Source organism: Lithobates pipiens, unplaced genomic scaffold, assembly GCF_037356315.1.
Source record: "Lithobates pipiens isolate NorthernLeopardFrog02 unplaced genomic scaffold, aLitPip1_a1.2 Scaffold_16, whole genome shotgun sequence".
In the NCBI taxonomy this organism is placed as follows: domain Eukaryota; kingdom Metazoa; phylum Chordata; class Amphibia; order Anura; family Ranidae; genus Lithobates; species Lithobates pipiens.
In genome coordinates, this window is record NW_027507748.1 from 602629311 (window position 1) to 602642756 (window position 13446).

Here is a 13446-nt window from a genome sequence, read left to right on the forward strand (position 1 = left end):
GTGTGAAAGGAGCCTAAACAGCGTTGTGATGGGGTGAGCTCAACATTTTAGTTGAAGGGTTGTATGCTTTCGCAAACAATCCATATGATTCTGTGATCTGTTTCTTTGCTTTAACCCCAGGATGCTGTAAAGTTTATTTTATTTTTATTTTTATATTTTTTTTTTGTTTTTTTGTTTTTTTATAGCATTCATTGGCATCTGCCGTTTTCAGGCGTGTTTTGCTGTGGTTTTTGTACAGGTCGAAAGATCACCAATATAAAATGCAGAAAAACACCAGTAATCTGCCTAAAAAAAACTCATGTACTTTTTTGAGAGTCAGGCGTTTTTGCTTCAGGCAACAGAGCGCTCAGATGTGAATGGACACTCAGTGTATTGAGTTGTGTCAAGCTGGAAGTAAAGCCCTCATATTTTGTCCTGGTGGTGGATTTTCTCTTTGTTACTGTGAAGTCTAAGGAATTTGTAGAGGCAAAGATGGTTTAAAAGTATGGGGTTTGAAAAAAAGACATGCCTACCTAGCTGAATGCAGCATCAATCCGATGAATAAAAATTAAACCTCAGCTCAATCACTACTGTGCTCCAGAGACTATTTCAAATAAAATTGAAACCTTTTGTATATTATGACTTATTCTACTGCCCACCCACACTATGGGGGTTATTTACTAAAGGAAAATCCACGCTGCACTGCAAGTGCACTTGGAAGTAAAGTCCCTGTAGATCCGATGGGGACATGCAAGGAGAATAAAAAAAAAACAGCATTTTAGCTTGCACGTGATTGGATGATAAAATCAGCAGAGCTTCCACTCATTTCAGATCTACCCCTTAGATTTAGAGCGACTGCACTTCCAAGTGGATTTGCCTTTTGTAAATAACCCCTTATTTGTTCCCACATAGACTCGAACATTTCAAATACTAAAACATGCTGCATCTATCCCCTGCCACCTCCTTACACTTGCTTCAAAACATGGCTTTTTGTGTAGGCATTTTTTTAAAGCTCTCTGAACACCAGTCCAAGGTCCCTGTCACTAAATAAAATGGTTAGCCTACAGTTCTGTTTGCACTTTGCTTTTGCTTTGCTTTTCTTTGACTTTACTTCAAAAATGATACCCCATGCCACTTTAGTGGTGCTTCAAAGAGTCTTCAAAACCTCCATAGAAGTCTGACAAAACTCAGTTAAAGCAAATGCATCTTTTAAAGAGGCTTTACTGCAGCTTTAGCTATTTTTTTTTTTTTATATATATAAAAGTATTGCAGGTATGAGATATCGACACACACGGCCTTTGCAAAGTTTCATTAAAGCTTCAAAAAAGCACCCCCAAAGCATCATAGAAGCACCACAGAAGCGCCACCGAAGCATCGTAGAAGCATCAAAAAACGTTTTAATGTGTGTTGAAGTCAAAAGCAAGTGTAAATGAGCCCCAAGACCGAGAGCAGACCGCTTCAGTGAGCAGAGAGTGTTACACTCAGAACCGATTTACTGCTACACCACAGCTATGTATTTTTGGGGACTTGATCTATCACCTCTTAAGGGTACAGCGTAAGGTCATTATTCCGTTATTCTCTCGGATAACTTTGACTGCTGATTCAGCTAGCATCCTATATATATTGTCAGCAGGCCATGTCTAAGAAATGACAGGGGAGGGGATCCAGGGGGAGAATGTTCCAAGATTTTTTTCTTTTTTCCTAGGGTCTAATCGCCTAAAGACTGAAACGTAACCCTATAGTAATAAATATAAAGTGTTATCTGTGTCCTGTGATTTACTCCAAGAAAGATTTTAGAGGTGAAACCAAAAATCCAAATTTTTTTTTCCCACAGAAAAGCAATGCCAAGGGCCTATTTTAAAATAAAGTTAAGACCCCTTTCACACTGGGGCGGAAGCAGCATCGGCGGTAAAGCGGCGCTATTTTTCTAAAATCGCCCCGCTAGCGCTCGCATACCGCCTCTAAAACGATGGCAAAAAGAAGGGTTAAAAGCGCAGCTGCAGCTGCCCAATTGATTTCAATGGGTAGGAGCGGTAAATGCACCGCTCCAAAGATGCAGCTATCTAGACTTTTTTCACCGTCCTGCTAGCGCACAGCTCCAGTGTGAAAGCCCTCCGGCTTTCACACTGGAGCGAAAGGGGCCAGATTTTTTCAGGTGCTATACAGGCGCTATTTTTAGCGCTGTAGCACCTGAAAAACGCCCCAGTGTGAAAGGGGCCTAATAGGATAAATGAAAAAGCAGATGCTCCTTTGAAATGTTAATTGCATGTATGTAGCAGCCACATACTTGCAGTATCTCACAAAAGCTAGTACACCCCTCACATTTTTTGTTTAATGTTTTATTATATCTTTTCATGTGACAACACTGAAGAAATGACACTTTGCTACAATGTAAAGTAGTGAATGTACAGCTTGTATAAAGGTTTAGATTTGCTGTCCCCTCAAAATCAACAAAGAGCCATCAATGTCTAAACCGCTGACGACAAAAGGGAGTTATGTCCAAAATGGGTTCAAAGTGTCAATATTTTGTGTGGCCACCATTATTTCCCAACACTGCCTTAGCCCTCTTGGGTATGGAGTTCACCAGAGCTTCACAGGTTGCCACTGGAGTCCTCTTCCACTCCTCCATGTCCATCACCTTTTACCCTCCGCTTCTTTAGCAAGGCAGTGGTGGCGTTGGGGGGTCGTTATGTTGGAATACTGCCCTGCGGCCAAGTCTCCGAAGGGAGGGGGGATCATGCTCTGCTTCAGTATGTCACCGTATATGTTTGGCTTTCATGGTTCCCTCAATGAACTGTAGCTCTCCAGTGCCAGAAGCACTCATGCAACCACCACCATGCTTGACTGTAGGCAAGACACACTTGTCTTTGTACTCCTCACCTGGTTACCGCCACACGCTTGACACCATCTGAACCAAATGCATTTATCTTGGTCTCATCGGGTTCCAGTAATCCATGTGCTTAGTGTGCTTGTTTTAGAAATTTGTGGGCTTTCTTGTACGTTATGTTTAGAAGAGCATTCCTTCTCATCAGACCACAGGACATGGTTCCAGTAATCCATGTCCTTAGTCTGCTTGTCTTCAGCCAAACTGTTTTTGGGATTTCTTGTGCATCATCTTTAAAAGTGGCTTCCTTCTGGGACGACAGCCATGCAGATCAATTTGATGAAAAGTGCGGCATATGGTGCGAGCACTGACAGGCTAGCCCCCCACCCCTTCAACCTCTGCAGCAATGCTGGCAGCACTCATACATTTATTTCCCAAATACACCCTCTGGGTATGACGATGAGCACGTGCACTCAACTACTTTGGTTGACCATCCATGGCAAGGCCTGTTCTGAGTGGAATCTATCCTGTTAAACCGCTGTATGATCTTGGCCGCAGCTCAGTTTCAGGGTCTTGGCAATCCTCTTATAGCCTAGGCCATCTTTATGTAGAGCAACAATTATTTTATTTTTTGTTTTTTGTTTTTCAGATCCTCTTGAGTGCTTTGCCATGATGTGCCATGTTCAACTTCCAGTTACCAGTATGAAAGATTGAGAGTGATAACACCAAATGTAACACACCTGCTCCCCATTCACACCTGAGACCTTAACACTAACGAGTGACATGACAATAGGGAGGGAAAATGGCTAATTGGGCCCATTTTGGACATTTTCACTTATAGGTGTACTTTTGTTGCCAACGTTTTAGACATTAATGGCTGTGTTGAGTTATTTTGAGAGGACAGCAAATTTACACTTACAAAAGCTGTACACTCACTGCTTTATATTGTAGTAAAGTGTAATTTCTTCAGTGTTGTCACATGAAAGGATGTAATGAAATATTTACAAAAATGTGAGGAATGTGCTCACTTTTGTGAGATACTGTATATCTCTGCTTATTCAAGCTTGGTGCCTACCCAAATAGCCAAGTACCGAATGGTGTGGTTATTCGTTACTCCTGACATTGAGACCCAACAGGTTTATATTGAGGTCACATATTTTTAAAAATCCCTCTTATGCCCTTCATTTATCGATGTACTTGAGTGTATTTATTTAGTGTAACATTACAATCCCTGTGATGTAAATTTGTATTTCTTTAAATTGTGGCAGCTCCCAAGGAACAGAAGCATGTGCATGATGCCTTCACCATTTCTGCTGAAGATCGAGCAGAATGTATGGACAGCATTAGAAAGGAACAAGAGTTTTTTGATGTTCGACCTTTAGAAGAATACAAACCTAAAGAAATAAAACCAGCATTTAAAGAGAGAAGATCTACACAAGAAGAGACGGATTCATGGACATATGGAGCTTCTGAAGGGGATCAAGAGGTTATGGACACAGTGTATCGCTTGCAGGAAAACTCTGGTATGTTCATTCATTTGGACATCTTGTCATCACTGCAGTCTTTATAGGATGATTACAGCATGCAAAAGTGTTCTCCCTATGCATGCTATTACGTTTCCGAAATAGTGCTTTAAAGTGGTTCTATAGCCAACTTTTCTAGTGGAAATTCCCCCCCCCTCAGCTCCCTAAATACCTACCTGAATCATCACTCCATCCAGCTCTTTTCTGGCTCTCTGATCTCTCCCTGCTTTCACAGGACAAAGAGGAGCCATTGGCTCCTGCTACTGACAATCAAATCCTGAGAGCAGGGGGGTGCGGCTGAGCCATGCTGTGTGTTTGGTTGCACACAGTCTGGCTTAAGAGCAAGCTTACATATATTCCCTCATAGCAAGTGCAGTTAATTGCACAGATCAGGTATGTATAACATGTTTCTATTGTAAGAAAAAAGTCTTAAAATGGCAAAATAAAAAGAATATGCAAAGCAGGCAGACTTTAAGAAACACCAGGAAGCATTTGGAACAAATTCTGTCTGGAGAGGAAAGGTAGAGAGTCTGCTAACTAAACAATGTGGCTCTAGTTTAGAGCAGTGGTGTGGGAGAGGAACATGTACAAGTCATTTGAGCCTTTATATTCTAACACTTCCAGAAATGATTATTCTAGTATAAAGTAAATGGAAGGCTAGATAGCATAAGCCCTATTTCACTTATACTCACCGACTGACAGCTTCTTCTCTTTAGACCATTGGGTTGTTATGCCACCTTCAAGAGAAGACTAGGCATTACATGTTAACATGTGATAATAAAACTATAACTTTCTAGTTCCGCCCAAGGGGCGGTCCCTTGGGTAACAACCCCCCAGCATGCTACTGCAGTCTCAGTTTTATTTTGTCTAGTGAAGGAGAAGGACCTAGGAACCCTGACAGGCCTATCGGTCTGTTTTTTTTTTTTTTTTTTTTTTTCCCTGTAGAAGCTTGGCGTTTTGCGCAAGATGATAGATCTTGTGATCTTCTATCAACAGCCGGCTGGGTGTTGGGCTGGATAATCTTATCCTTGTAGTATCCCCAGCCTGGCCATCGAGCGTGTGCAGACCAGAGCTCTGTGCTGGGCCGGCCACGATGAAACCTCAGCTCCAGAGGTGGTAGGTGCGCTTTTATGCTCCTGGGCGCACATATGACCGGACTACTGATGTCTGCGTCACATTGTGCCGAGGCCAGCAGCCAGCCTGTACTGATCAGTGTGTGGGTCTGTAATGGAATGTCTCCCAGCTCTTGGACTGGTAAGTACAGCTCTCCCTGCCTCGGTGGGGCTGAGCAGCTGGGCATTCCCTGGGAGGTCGATTCTGGGGTCCCCCACCTCCCTCTCTTCTCTCCCTGTCCCCATCTCACCCCCCCCCCCCCCCCTGCTCTCGCCTGTGGAGGGGCTGCGTTGGCTGGCTGTGTCCTGAGTCCTGTTTCTCATGTCCCTGGAGGTGCCTGTGAGGCTGTGCCTGTGTCCCTTGCAGCACTGATCACCGCCATTTTTTCAGCTCTGTCCCTCATGGTTTCAGCATCAGCGGCCATCTTAGGTGTGGGCAAGGGAAAGCATACTCTTCTGTGCTTCAGCAGCCATTTTCCCTGTGGTTTGTCCTTATACTGGATGCCGGCGGCCATTTTCTAGAAGCCTGAACACGTTTTTCAGCTTTTTCTAGCGGCAGCATGTGTCCCTGTGCTCTGTCGGCCATTTTCCCAGTGTTTTATGTCCTTATACTGGACGCTGGGCGGCCATTTCCTTTGAGCCTGAGTACATTGCAGAGTGGTTTCAGCGCCATTAGCAGCAGCTTCCACTGACACAGAGCGGATCCCTCTGCACCTGGGAGACAACAGAGACCACAGACACTACTTGCTGGATAGTGCAGAACCCTTCAGGGTGGCGAGTCCTGCGGGAAAGAGCGCTTCAGCCAGCAGCAGTAAGGAGGGTGGGACTGTCACTGTCCTAAGTCTCCTTCGGGTGGCAGACAGGGTAGGGTCAGCATGGCTTCATAAACTGGTGTTTCTTCCCCCGAAGTCCAGGCAATTGCAACCGGCAGAATGTGCAGTGCCCTTGGACGCCTTGTCGGCGGTCCTCAATTCCTTCGTTGCCAAGATGGAGGTGGTGTGTGGGTGCAAGGTGCTAAAAAGCTGCCCCTGCCCCCCCCTTCTCTGGGGAGAGCTCTGACGCAGACTCAGGCCCTGCTCTGTCATTTTCAGAAGACGCTGACCAGGACAGTGAGGATGGAGCACTTAGCACAGCTGTGCATGATACCCTGAAGATTCAGGAGCCAGCAGGTCCCTCCACTGATGTAGCGGCCCCTTTTGGGTCCCGTAAGCCAGCCATTCAGCTAAGGTGTTCCCGTATCTGACTTATTTTGACAAGTTCATTTACAAGGAATGGGGTCGACTGCAACGGATCTTTCGGTCCCCAAATACATGGCGGTGCATTACCCCTTTTGAGGAGAGCCTTCTCAAAAAGTGGTCGGCTCCTCCGGTCGTGGACCCCCCAGTATCCAGGTTAAACAAAGTAACCATGATCCCGGTAGAGGGGACTCCTGCCTTTTAAGGATCCCATCGACAGGAAGGCCAAGGCAGTGGCTTGTTCCTTGTTTACGGTTGTGGGGTCAACCATGCGACCAGTACTGGCATCCGCACTTGTGTCTCAGACACTAACCGAGTGGGCAAAACTTTTGCACCGCGAATTGGGAGAGCAACAGGCTTCTCCTGTCTGCGTGGAACTAGCAGACCAACTAGCGCAAGGCCTGAAGTACGTTTTGTAACGCACCCCTGGACACCCTTCCCCTGTTAGCCAGGGCTTCAGTGTCAGCAGTGGTGCTGAGGCTCCTGATTTGGTCGAAATGCTGGTCTGCTGACCAGGCATCCAAAAAAGCCCTGACGGCTCTTCCCTTCCTTGGCAACCAGCTGTTTGGAGCCTCTTTGGATGACATTAAGAATGCCGCAGGTGGTAAGAGTACTCTACTCCCACAGGCCAGGAAGGCTAAGGAGCCATGCCGTAGGCAAGGGCCCTCTTTTTCCGCTCGCAAATGGCTTTTTCGTCCGCCCTTCGCTTCGGCTAAACGTCCCCAGCCCGACGAGGACCACAGAAGGGCAGAAACGTCCCTGGAACCGCATGCCTAACAAGCTTGTGAACAAAAGTGCTACCGCATCAAGGTTTGCCCCCACCCATGCCTCGGGTGGGGGGATGCCTTTGGAAGTTTTCTGACCGGTGGTCCTTTCGACTGTCCGACCAATGGGTCTGCAATTCGATTTCCTATGGCTTGGCCGCAAAACAGATTCTTCCCCTCCACCCATTCTCCCGGCTCGCCAGGAGGCCCTCTTGGGGGGCAGTAGGGGACCTGCTGAATCACGGGGTGATTGTACCTGTTTCGGAATGTTTCCAGGGGTTCTACTCAAACCTGTTTGTGGTAGCAAAGAAGGAAAGGCGTGCGTCCAATCTTGGATCTAAAAGCCCTCAATCACTTTGTGAAAGTACAGAGGTTCAGAATGGAATCGGTTCGCTCAGTAGTCGCTGCACTCCATCAAGGGGACTCCCCTGGTGTTCTTCGACATCCAGGATGCGTAACTACACATACCCATATGCCTCCGGCATCAAAAATGTATACGATTGCAGTTGGGGAAGTCCACTACCAGTTTGTGGCTCTCCCTTTTGGTTTGGTATCAGCCTCCTGAGTCTTTACCAAGGTATTGGCTCCTGTGCTGGCATTGCTACGGCAACGCGGGATCGCGATCGTGGGTTACCTAGATGATCTCCTCCTGAGAGCTTCTTCTGCCTCAGAGTTAAAAGATGATGTGGTGATCACCATGCAGACCCTGCAAGAATTTGGATGGCTGTTGAACCTAAAAAAGTTGGTGATAGTAGCGACTCAGAGTTTGGAGTACCTAGGCTTGCTGCTGGACTCCAGGGAAGCGAGAATGTGTTTCTCCCTTCAGACAAGCTGCAGACTGAGAGCCGCAGTAAAACTGCTGATGAACCACAAGTGGTCATCGCTGTGCTTCTGCATGCGAGTCCTGGGACTCATGGTGGCCTCATTCGAGGCAGTGCCATATGCCCAGTTCCACACCAGAGTCCTGCAGAAGGAGGTTTTGACAAAGTGGGACAGATCTCCGTTGTCCCTGGATCGACAGATCCAGGTGAGCCAGTTAGTCAGGGGTTCCTGATCTGGTGGCTGAGGTCCCCGGTGCTTCAGTCCGGGAAGTCCTTCCTACCTCTGAAATGGATGGTGACTGCAATGGATGCCAGCCTATTCAGCTGGGGTGGAGTGATGGGAGTTCAGTCGACTCTGGGCCTCTGGTCGACAGAGGAATCCAAGTTGCCGATCAATCTGCTCAAACTGAGGGCTATCAGGCTATGCCTCTCCAAATGGTCAATGAGACTGCAAGGGGGTCCGATCGGGATCCAGTCAGACAATACCACTGCTGTGGATTATTTCAATCAAGGAGGAACAAGAAGCTCGGCCGCCGCACGAGAGGTTGCTCATACTTCAGTGGGCAGAGCAGCATGTACTGGCCCTGTCGGTCATTTACATCCCGGGTGTGGAGAACTGGCAGGCGGACTATCTAAGTCGTTGGATGCTGGACCCAGGAGAATGGGCGTTGCATCCGGAGGTGTTCCGTCTACTGTGCCTGTGGTGGGGCACACCAGACGTGGTTTTTCTGGCCTCCCGTCTCAATCGGAAGGTGCAGAGATTTGTGTCCAGGACAAGAGATCCGTGGGCAGATGCGTCAGACACGCTGGTGGTTCCGTGGCATTGGTACCAGCTGATCTACACCTTTCCTCCACTGAAACTTACCACGTCTGCTTTGTACAGCGGAAACCTAGGGGATCTCAGTAATACTGGTTGCCCCATATTGACCTCAGCATCCTTGGTGACCTAGTGCGCCTGGTGGCAGATGCTCCCTGGCGACTGCCGTTGCGATAGGACCTTCTGTCTCAAGGTCTGATTTTCCATTCTGCTTTACCATTGCTGGCTTTAATGGCATGGCTATTGAGAGCCAGGTGTTGAGGAACTGGGGGTCTTTCGGACTCTGTGATCCCAATGTTGAGAGCACGGAAATCTTCTTCTCAGAAAATATATCTTCGTACCTGGAAGGCCTGCATCTCCATGTGTGAGGAGAAAGGAAGGCATCCATGCTCCTTTTCTGTATCCAGGATCCTGCTGTTTCTTCGGCAAGGGGTGGACCAGAAAATTGCTTTAAGCACCATTAAAGGACAAATATCAGCTTTGGCTGTCTTTTTTTTTTTTTTTTTTTTTTCTTCTGCGACCCCTGGCGTCTCACTCTATAGTGAGTACTTTTGCTCAAGGGGTGCGACATGTAGTCCCTCCGGTGCGTCCACAGTTACCCACATGGGATCTGAATCTGGTATTGGCACTTCAGAAATCATTTGAAAATATCAGTTTCCCCTTTCTAGTGGCCATCACATCGGCCAGGAGGGTTTCGGAACTGGCGGCCTTGTCCTGCAAGTCGCCCTATCTGGTTATCCACAAGGGTAAGGTGGTGTTGCATCTGCAACTGTCTTTCCTGCCGAAGGTAGTCGTTTTCACATCAATGTTACCATATCTGTGTCCTAAGCCGACACATCCTAAGGAGGTGGCCCTTCATGTTCTGGACGTGGTTCGGGCTCTGAAGGTTTGTCTGCCATGGTTCCCTTCTGGAAGTCAGACTCACTGTTCATTTCGGTGGCTGGTCCACAGAATGGCAACGTCGTCGGCCACCATTTCCAGGTGGATCAGACAGATTGTACAAGCCCGTTCAAGGTGTAGGCAGGTGCCCGCCTTTCCAGTCACGGCCCACTCCACGAGGGCAATCAGAAAGTATTGGGCCTTTCCGACACCAAGCGTCTATCGCTCAAGTGTGTAAAGCGGCGACCTGGTCGTCCACACATTTACAAAGTTCTACAAGGAAAATGTCAGTGCTTCGGGTGATGCCTGTTTAAGCCGCAAAGTTTTGCAGGCGGCTGTATAGTTGCAAGTGCATGTGCAATTTTTTCCCTTTTTTTATTTTTATTTTTTTGGGTAAAAATGCAGTACCTTTTTAAGTTAATGCACTGTTGCATTTACCGCAGTTTTTTGGTGTGGTTTGGGGATAGTGCTTCTCCGTTGAGGAGCACCCTGTTTTTTTGGTGGTTTTTCCACACACTGTAGCTTAGTGTTGTGTGGTGTTTTATTTATTTATTTATTTATTTTTTTCCATTTGTTTTTTTGTAAAGTTTGTACTAGCTCCCACATGCCATGGTGGATGAAGTTTTATTCTATTTTCCCACCCCTTGTTTTGGCACTGCTTGGGGACATCCCAATGATCTAAAAAGAAGCGGTGTTATTCGGTGAATATAAGAGAAAATAGGGTTTATTTTTTTACTCACTGTAAAATATTTTTCTCTGTAATTCACCGACTGACGCAACACCCGCCCCTCCTATTTTTCTTTACGTTATACTGCTTGTTGACATACTGAGTCTGCAGTAGCATGCTGGGGGGTTGTTACCTAAGGGACCGCCCCTTGGGCGGAACTAGAAAGTTCTAGTTTTATTATCACGTTAACATGTAATACCTAGTCTTCTCCTGAAGGTGGCATAACAATCTAATGAGAAGAAGCTGTGTCAGTCAGTGAATTACAGAGAAAAGGATTTTACGGCGAGTACAAAAAATCCTATTTTTGTCAAAGGAGCTGCCTCCTGATGAGTACATTTTTTCTCACATTATTTTATTTTTTATGCTGTAATATAACCACCAATCAATACAGTTCGTTTAAGGGGAGTAAAATTGGTACCCTTTGTCCCGGAAAATGCCTTACCGATCAAGGAAGTCTGATAACTCAAATGTAAGCAAAAGGCTTACCTCAGCCGGCTGATTATCAGAAATTCCTGGATCGTCTCAAGCTCCTCGTTTTGGATACTCAGGGTCACCTGGGAACCCCTGCTGGCCAAGCTCGCCACCTGAAATGGATATTTTATAGATGGGCAACTCCTATCCTCCATATTGATTAGTGGTTCCAAATTAATAATTACTGCACTAGGGAACAGACACAAAAGATACACTCAGCATCTTTCCAAATAACCGTTGTCCTGTTATTATGACGCATTTGAAAGCTTTTATACACATGATTACGTAGGTATCACATTAATATTACAATTGTACGTTTATGGTAACAAGGTTCTTTACATAGGCAGGCTAATTCTAATCCAGACTCGAAAGAATGCAAAACATGTACTGAAAACATTATTAGTGCCGTGTGCATAGTGAGGGCATTGTGCAATACATATAAAATAGAATTATATACAGAACCTACAAATTTCCATTACACTTCTTAACGGCTATGTTTACACCTGGAACATGTTAATATCTGTAGTTGGCATGTAACGTGCTCCATGTATCATTTTTTTTTTTATTTATTTATTTTATTTTTTTTCGTGAAAGGTGAATTTATATTTTAAGACAGTAGTGCTGGCATGGCCTCTTGTGTACCAGGTTTTTTAGACCCATGGGAGTTTAACATCTGGTATCTCCTTAAAGCTGCTCTGATTGCAGAGACCATATTAACCATTTGCCGACGTGCTATAGCCAAATGACAGCTACAGTGTGGCAGGCCAGTTCTGGAAGGCTGTCCTATGACATCCTTCCGTGATCGTGCCCCTGCCGTGGCATGCTCCATGTTCGCAGTGTCCTCTGGACACTGCTGATCAGATTGAGGTAAAGTCAATTAGCGGCTCTTTATCAAGTAATCCGCTGTGTCTAATCACAGCTGATCATGATATAAACAGAAGCTGGTTATCGGCACTCCTTTTCTAACGCTGATGGCGTGAGGAAGACCAGAGTGCCAGTAACCAGCTTCTGTAAAAAGGACATGTACAGTACATTGATAATCCATGCACTGCTCATCAGTGTCCTAATTATCAGTGCAGTCCCAACAGTGCCTACCAGTGCTGCCTATCAGTGCAGCCTCATCCGCACACATCAGTGAAAGTGAAAAATTACCTGTTTGCCAAAGTTTAGAACAAAATATCAGTAGGTATGTTTTTTTTTTTTTTTTTTTTAAGGGGAAAAATGAATTTTTGGTCTCTGTTTTTTTTTTCTAACAAAAAATGAATAAATAAATAAATAAAAAAAACAGTGGTGATTAAATTCCACCAAAAAGTGTGTGAACAAAATTATAAACATCGCTTTTGAGTAGTTTGTTGCATGACCACCCAATTGTCATTAAGGCCATTTTTGACATGTCAGATTGCCGACAACAGCACCTTCCAAAAGTGCGACACCGACTTTGGATTGCCGCAACAATTCCCAAAAGTAGTTCCTGTATTACTTTTGGTGATTTCAGGGTTGAGTTGAATAGAAATCTGTGCATAAACCTGCACAGATGTCTGTCAAATCGCCCCAGAAGTCAGACTGCATTGCCGGTTTGAAATTGTGCGAGTCCAGCTTAACTCACGTGATTTCAACCATGCCCTCAATGTGAACGTGGCCTCAGAGCGACAACACAGAAAATTGGCCTGGGCAGAAAGGGGGTAAAAGTGCCCAGTAGGCAAGTCATCAATGTATTTTGCTGTTATGAGGATACATTGGACTGAGGTCATGATATCCACATGACAGTACTGAGGACCTCCTAAATGTTTTGCAAGGCTGTGATAGCTGATATATTGTAATGGATGGAAAACCTCTGACCTGAGCATGACCGTCTCTCAAAAACAGGGAATCCAATTCTTTGCCCACAAAGCCTCTTGCCAGTAGATACCAGGTGGGGGATATATGCTTCTTACACTATGCCACTGGTGCTTCACAAGACCTGTTCTCCCAGGTCTTGGACCTGTTGGCAGTGCCTGGAATATGAGGGGGACTTCATATTTGATTGAAGTGTCCCAAATTGCAAGGCTTCTGGACTGTGGCGGTACAAAGGATCAAAACCATCCCCGGAGTGTCTCTTGTAGAAAACCCAGCAGCTTTGCTGCTCAAGCATCTCCTTAATGCAGCAAAAGCATGCATTCATACATTGTGAAAAAGCTATGAGCCGCCTAAAAGGGCACAGTGGCTTGCCTGAATTACATAGTAGGTGAGGTTTAAAAAGACACAAGTCCATCCTATATGTGTGATTATCTGTCAGTATTGCATTGTATATCCCT

At 45.7% G+C, this 13446-nt stretch overlaps 1 protein-coding gene across 1 annotated transcript in view; it reads left to right on the plus strand.

Moving 5' to 3' along the window:
- The window catches only part of MPHOSPH8 (M-phase phosphoprotein 8), a 121367-nt gene that overhangs the window by 74041 nt on the left and 33880 nt on the right, over positions 1-13446 (plus strand). The window contains exon 5 of the mRNA XM_077483990.1: positions 4072-4326. Coding sequence (XP_077340116.1) covers positions 4072-4326 — 255 coding nt within the window. The remainder of the gene's footprint in view (positions 1-4071; positions 4327-13446) is intronic.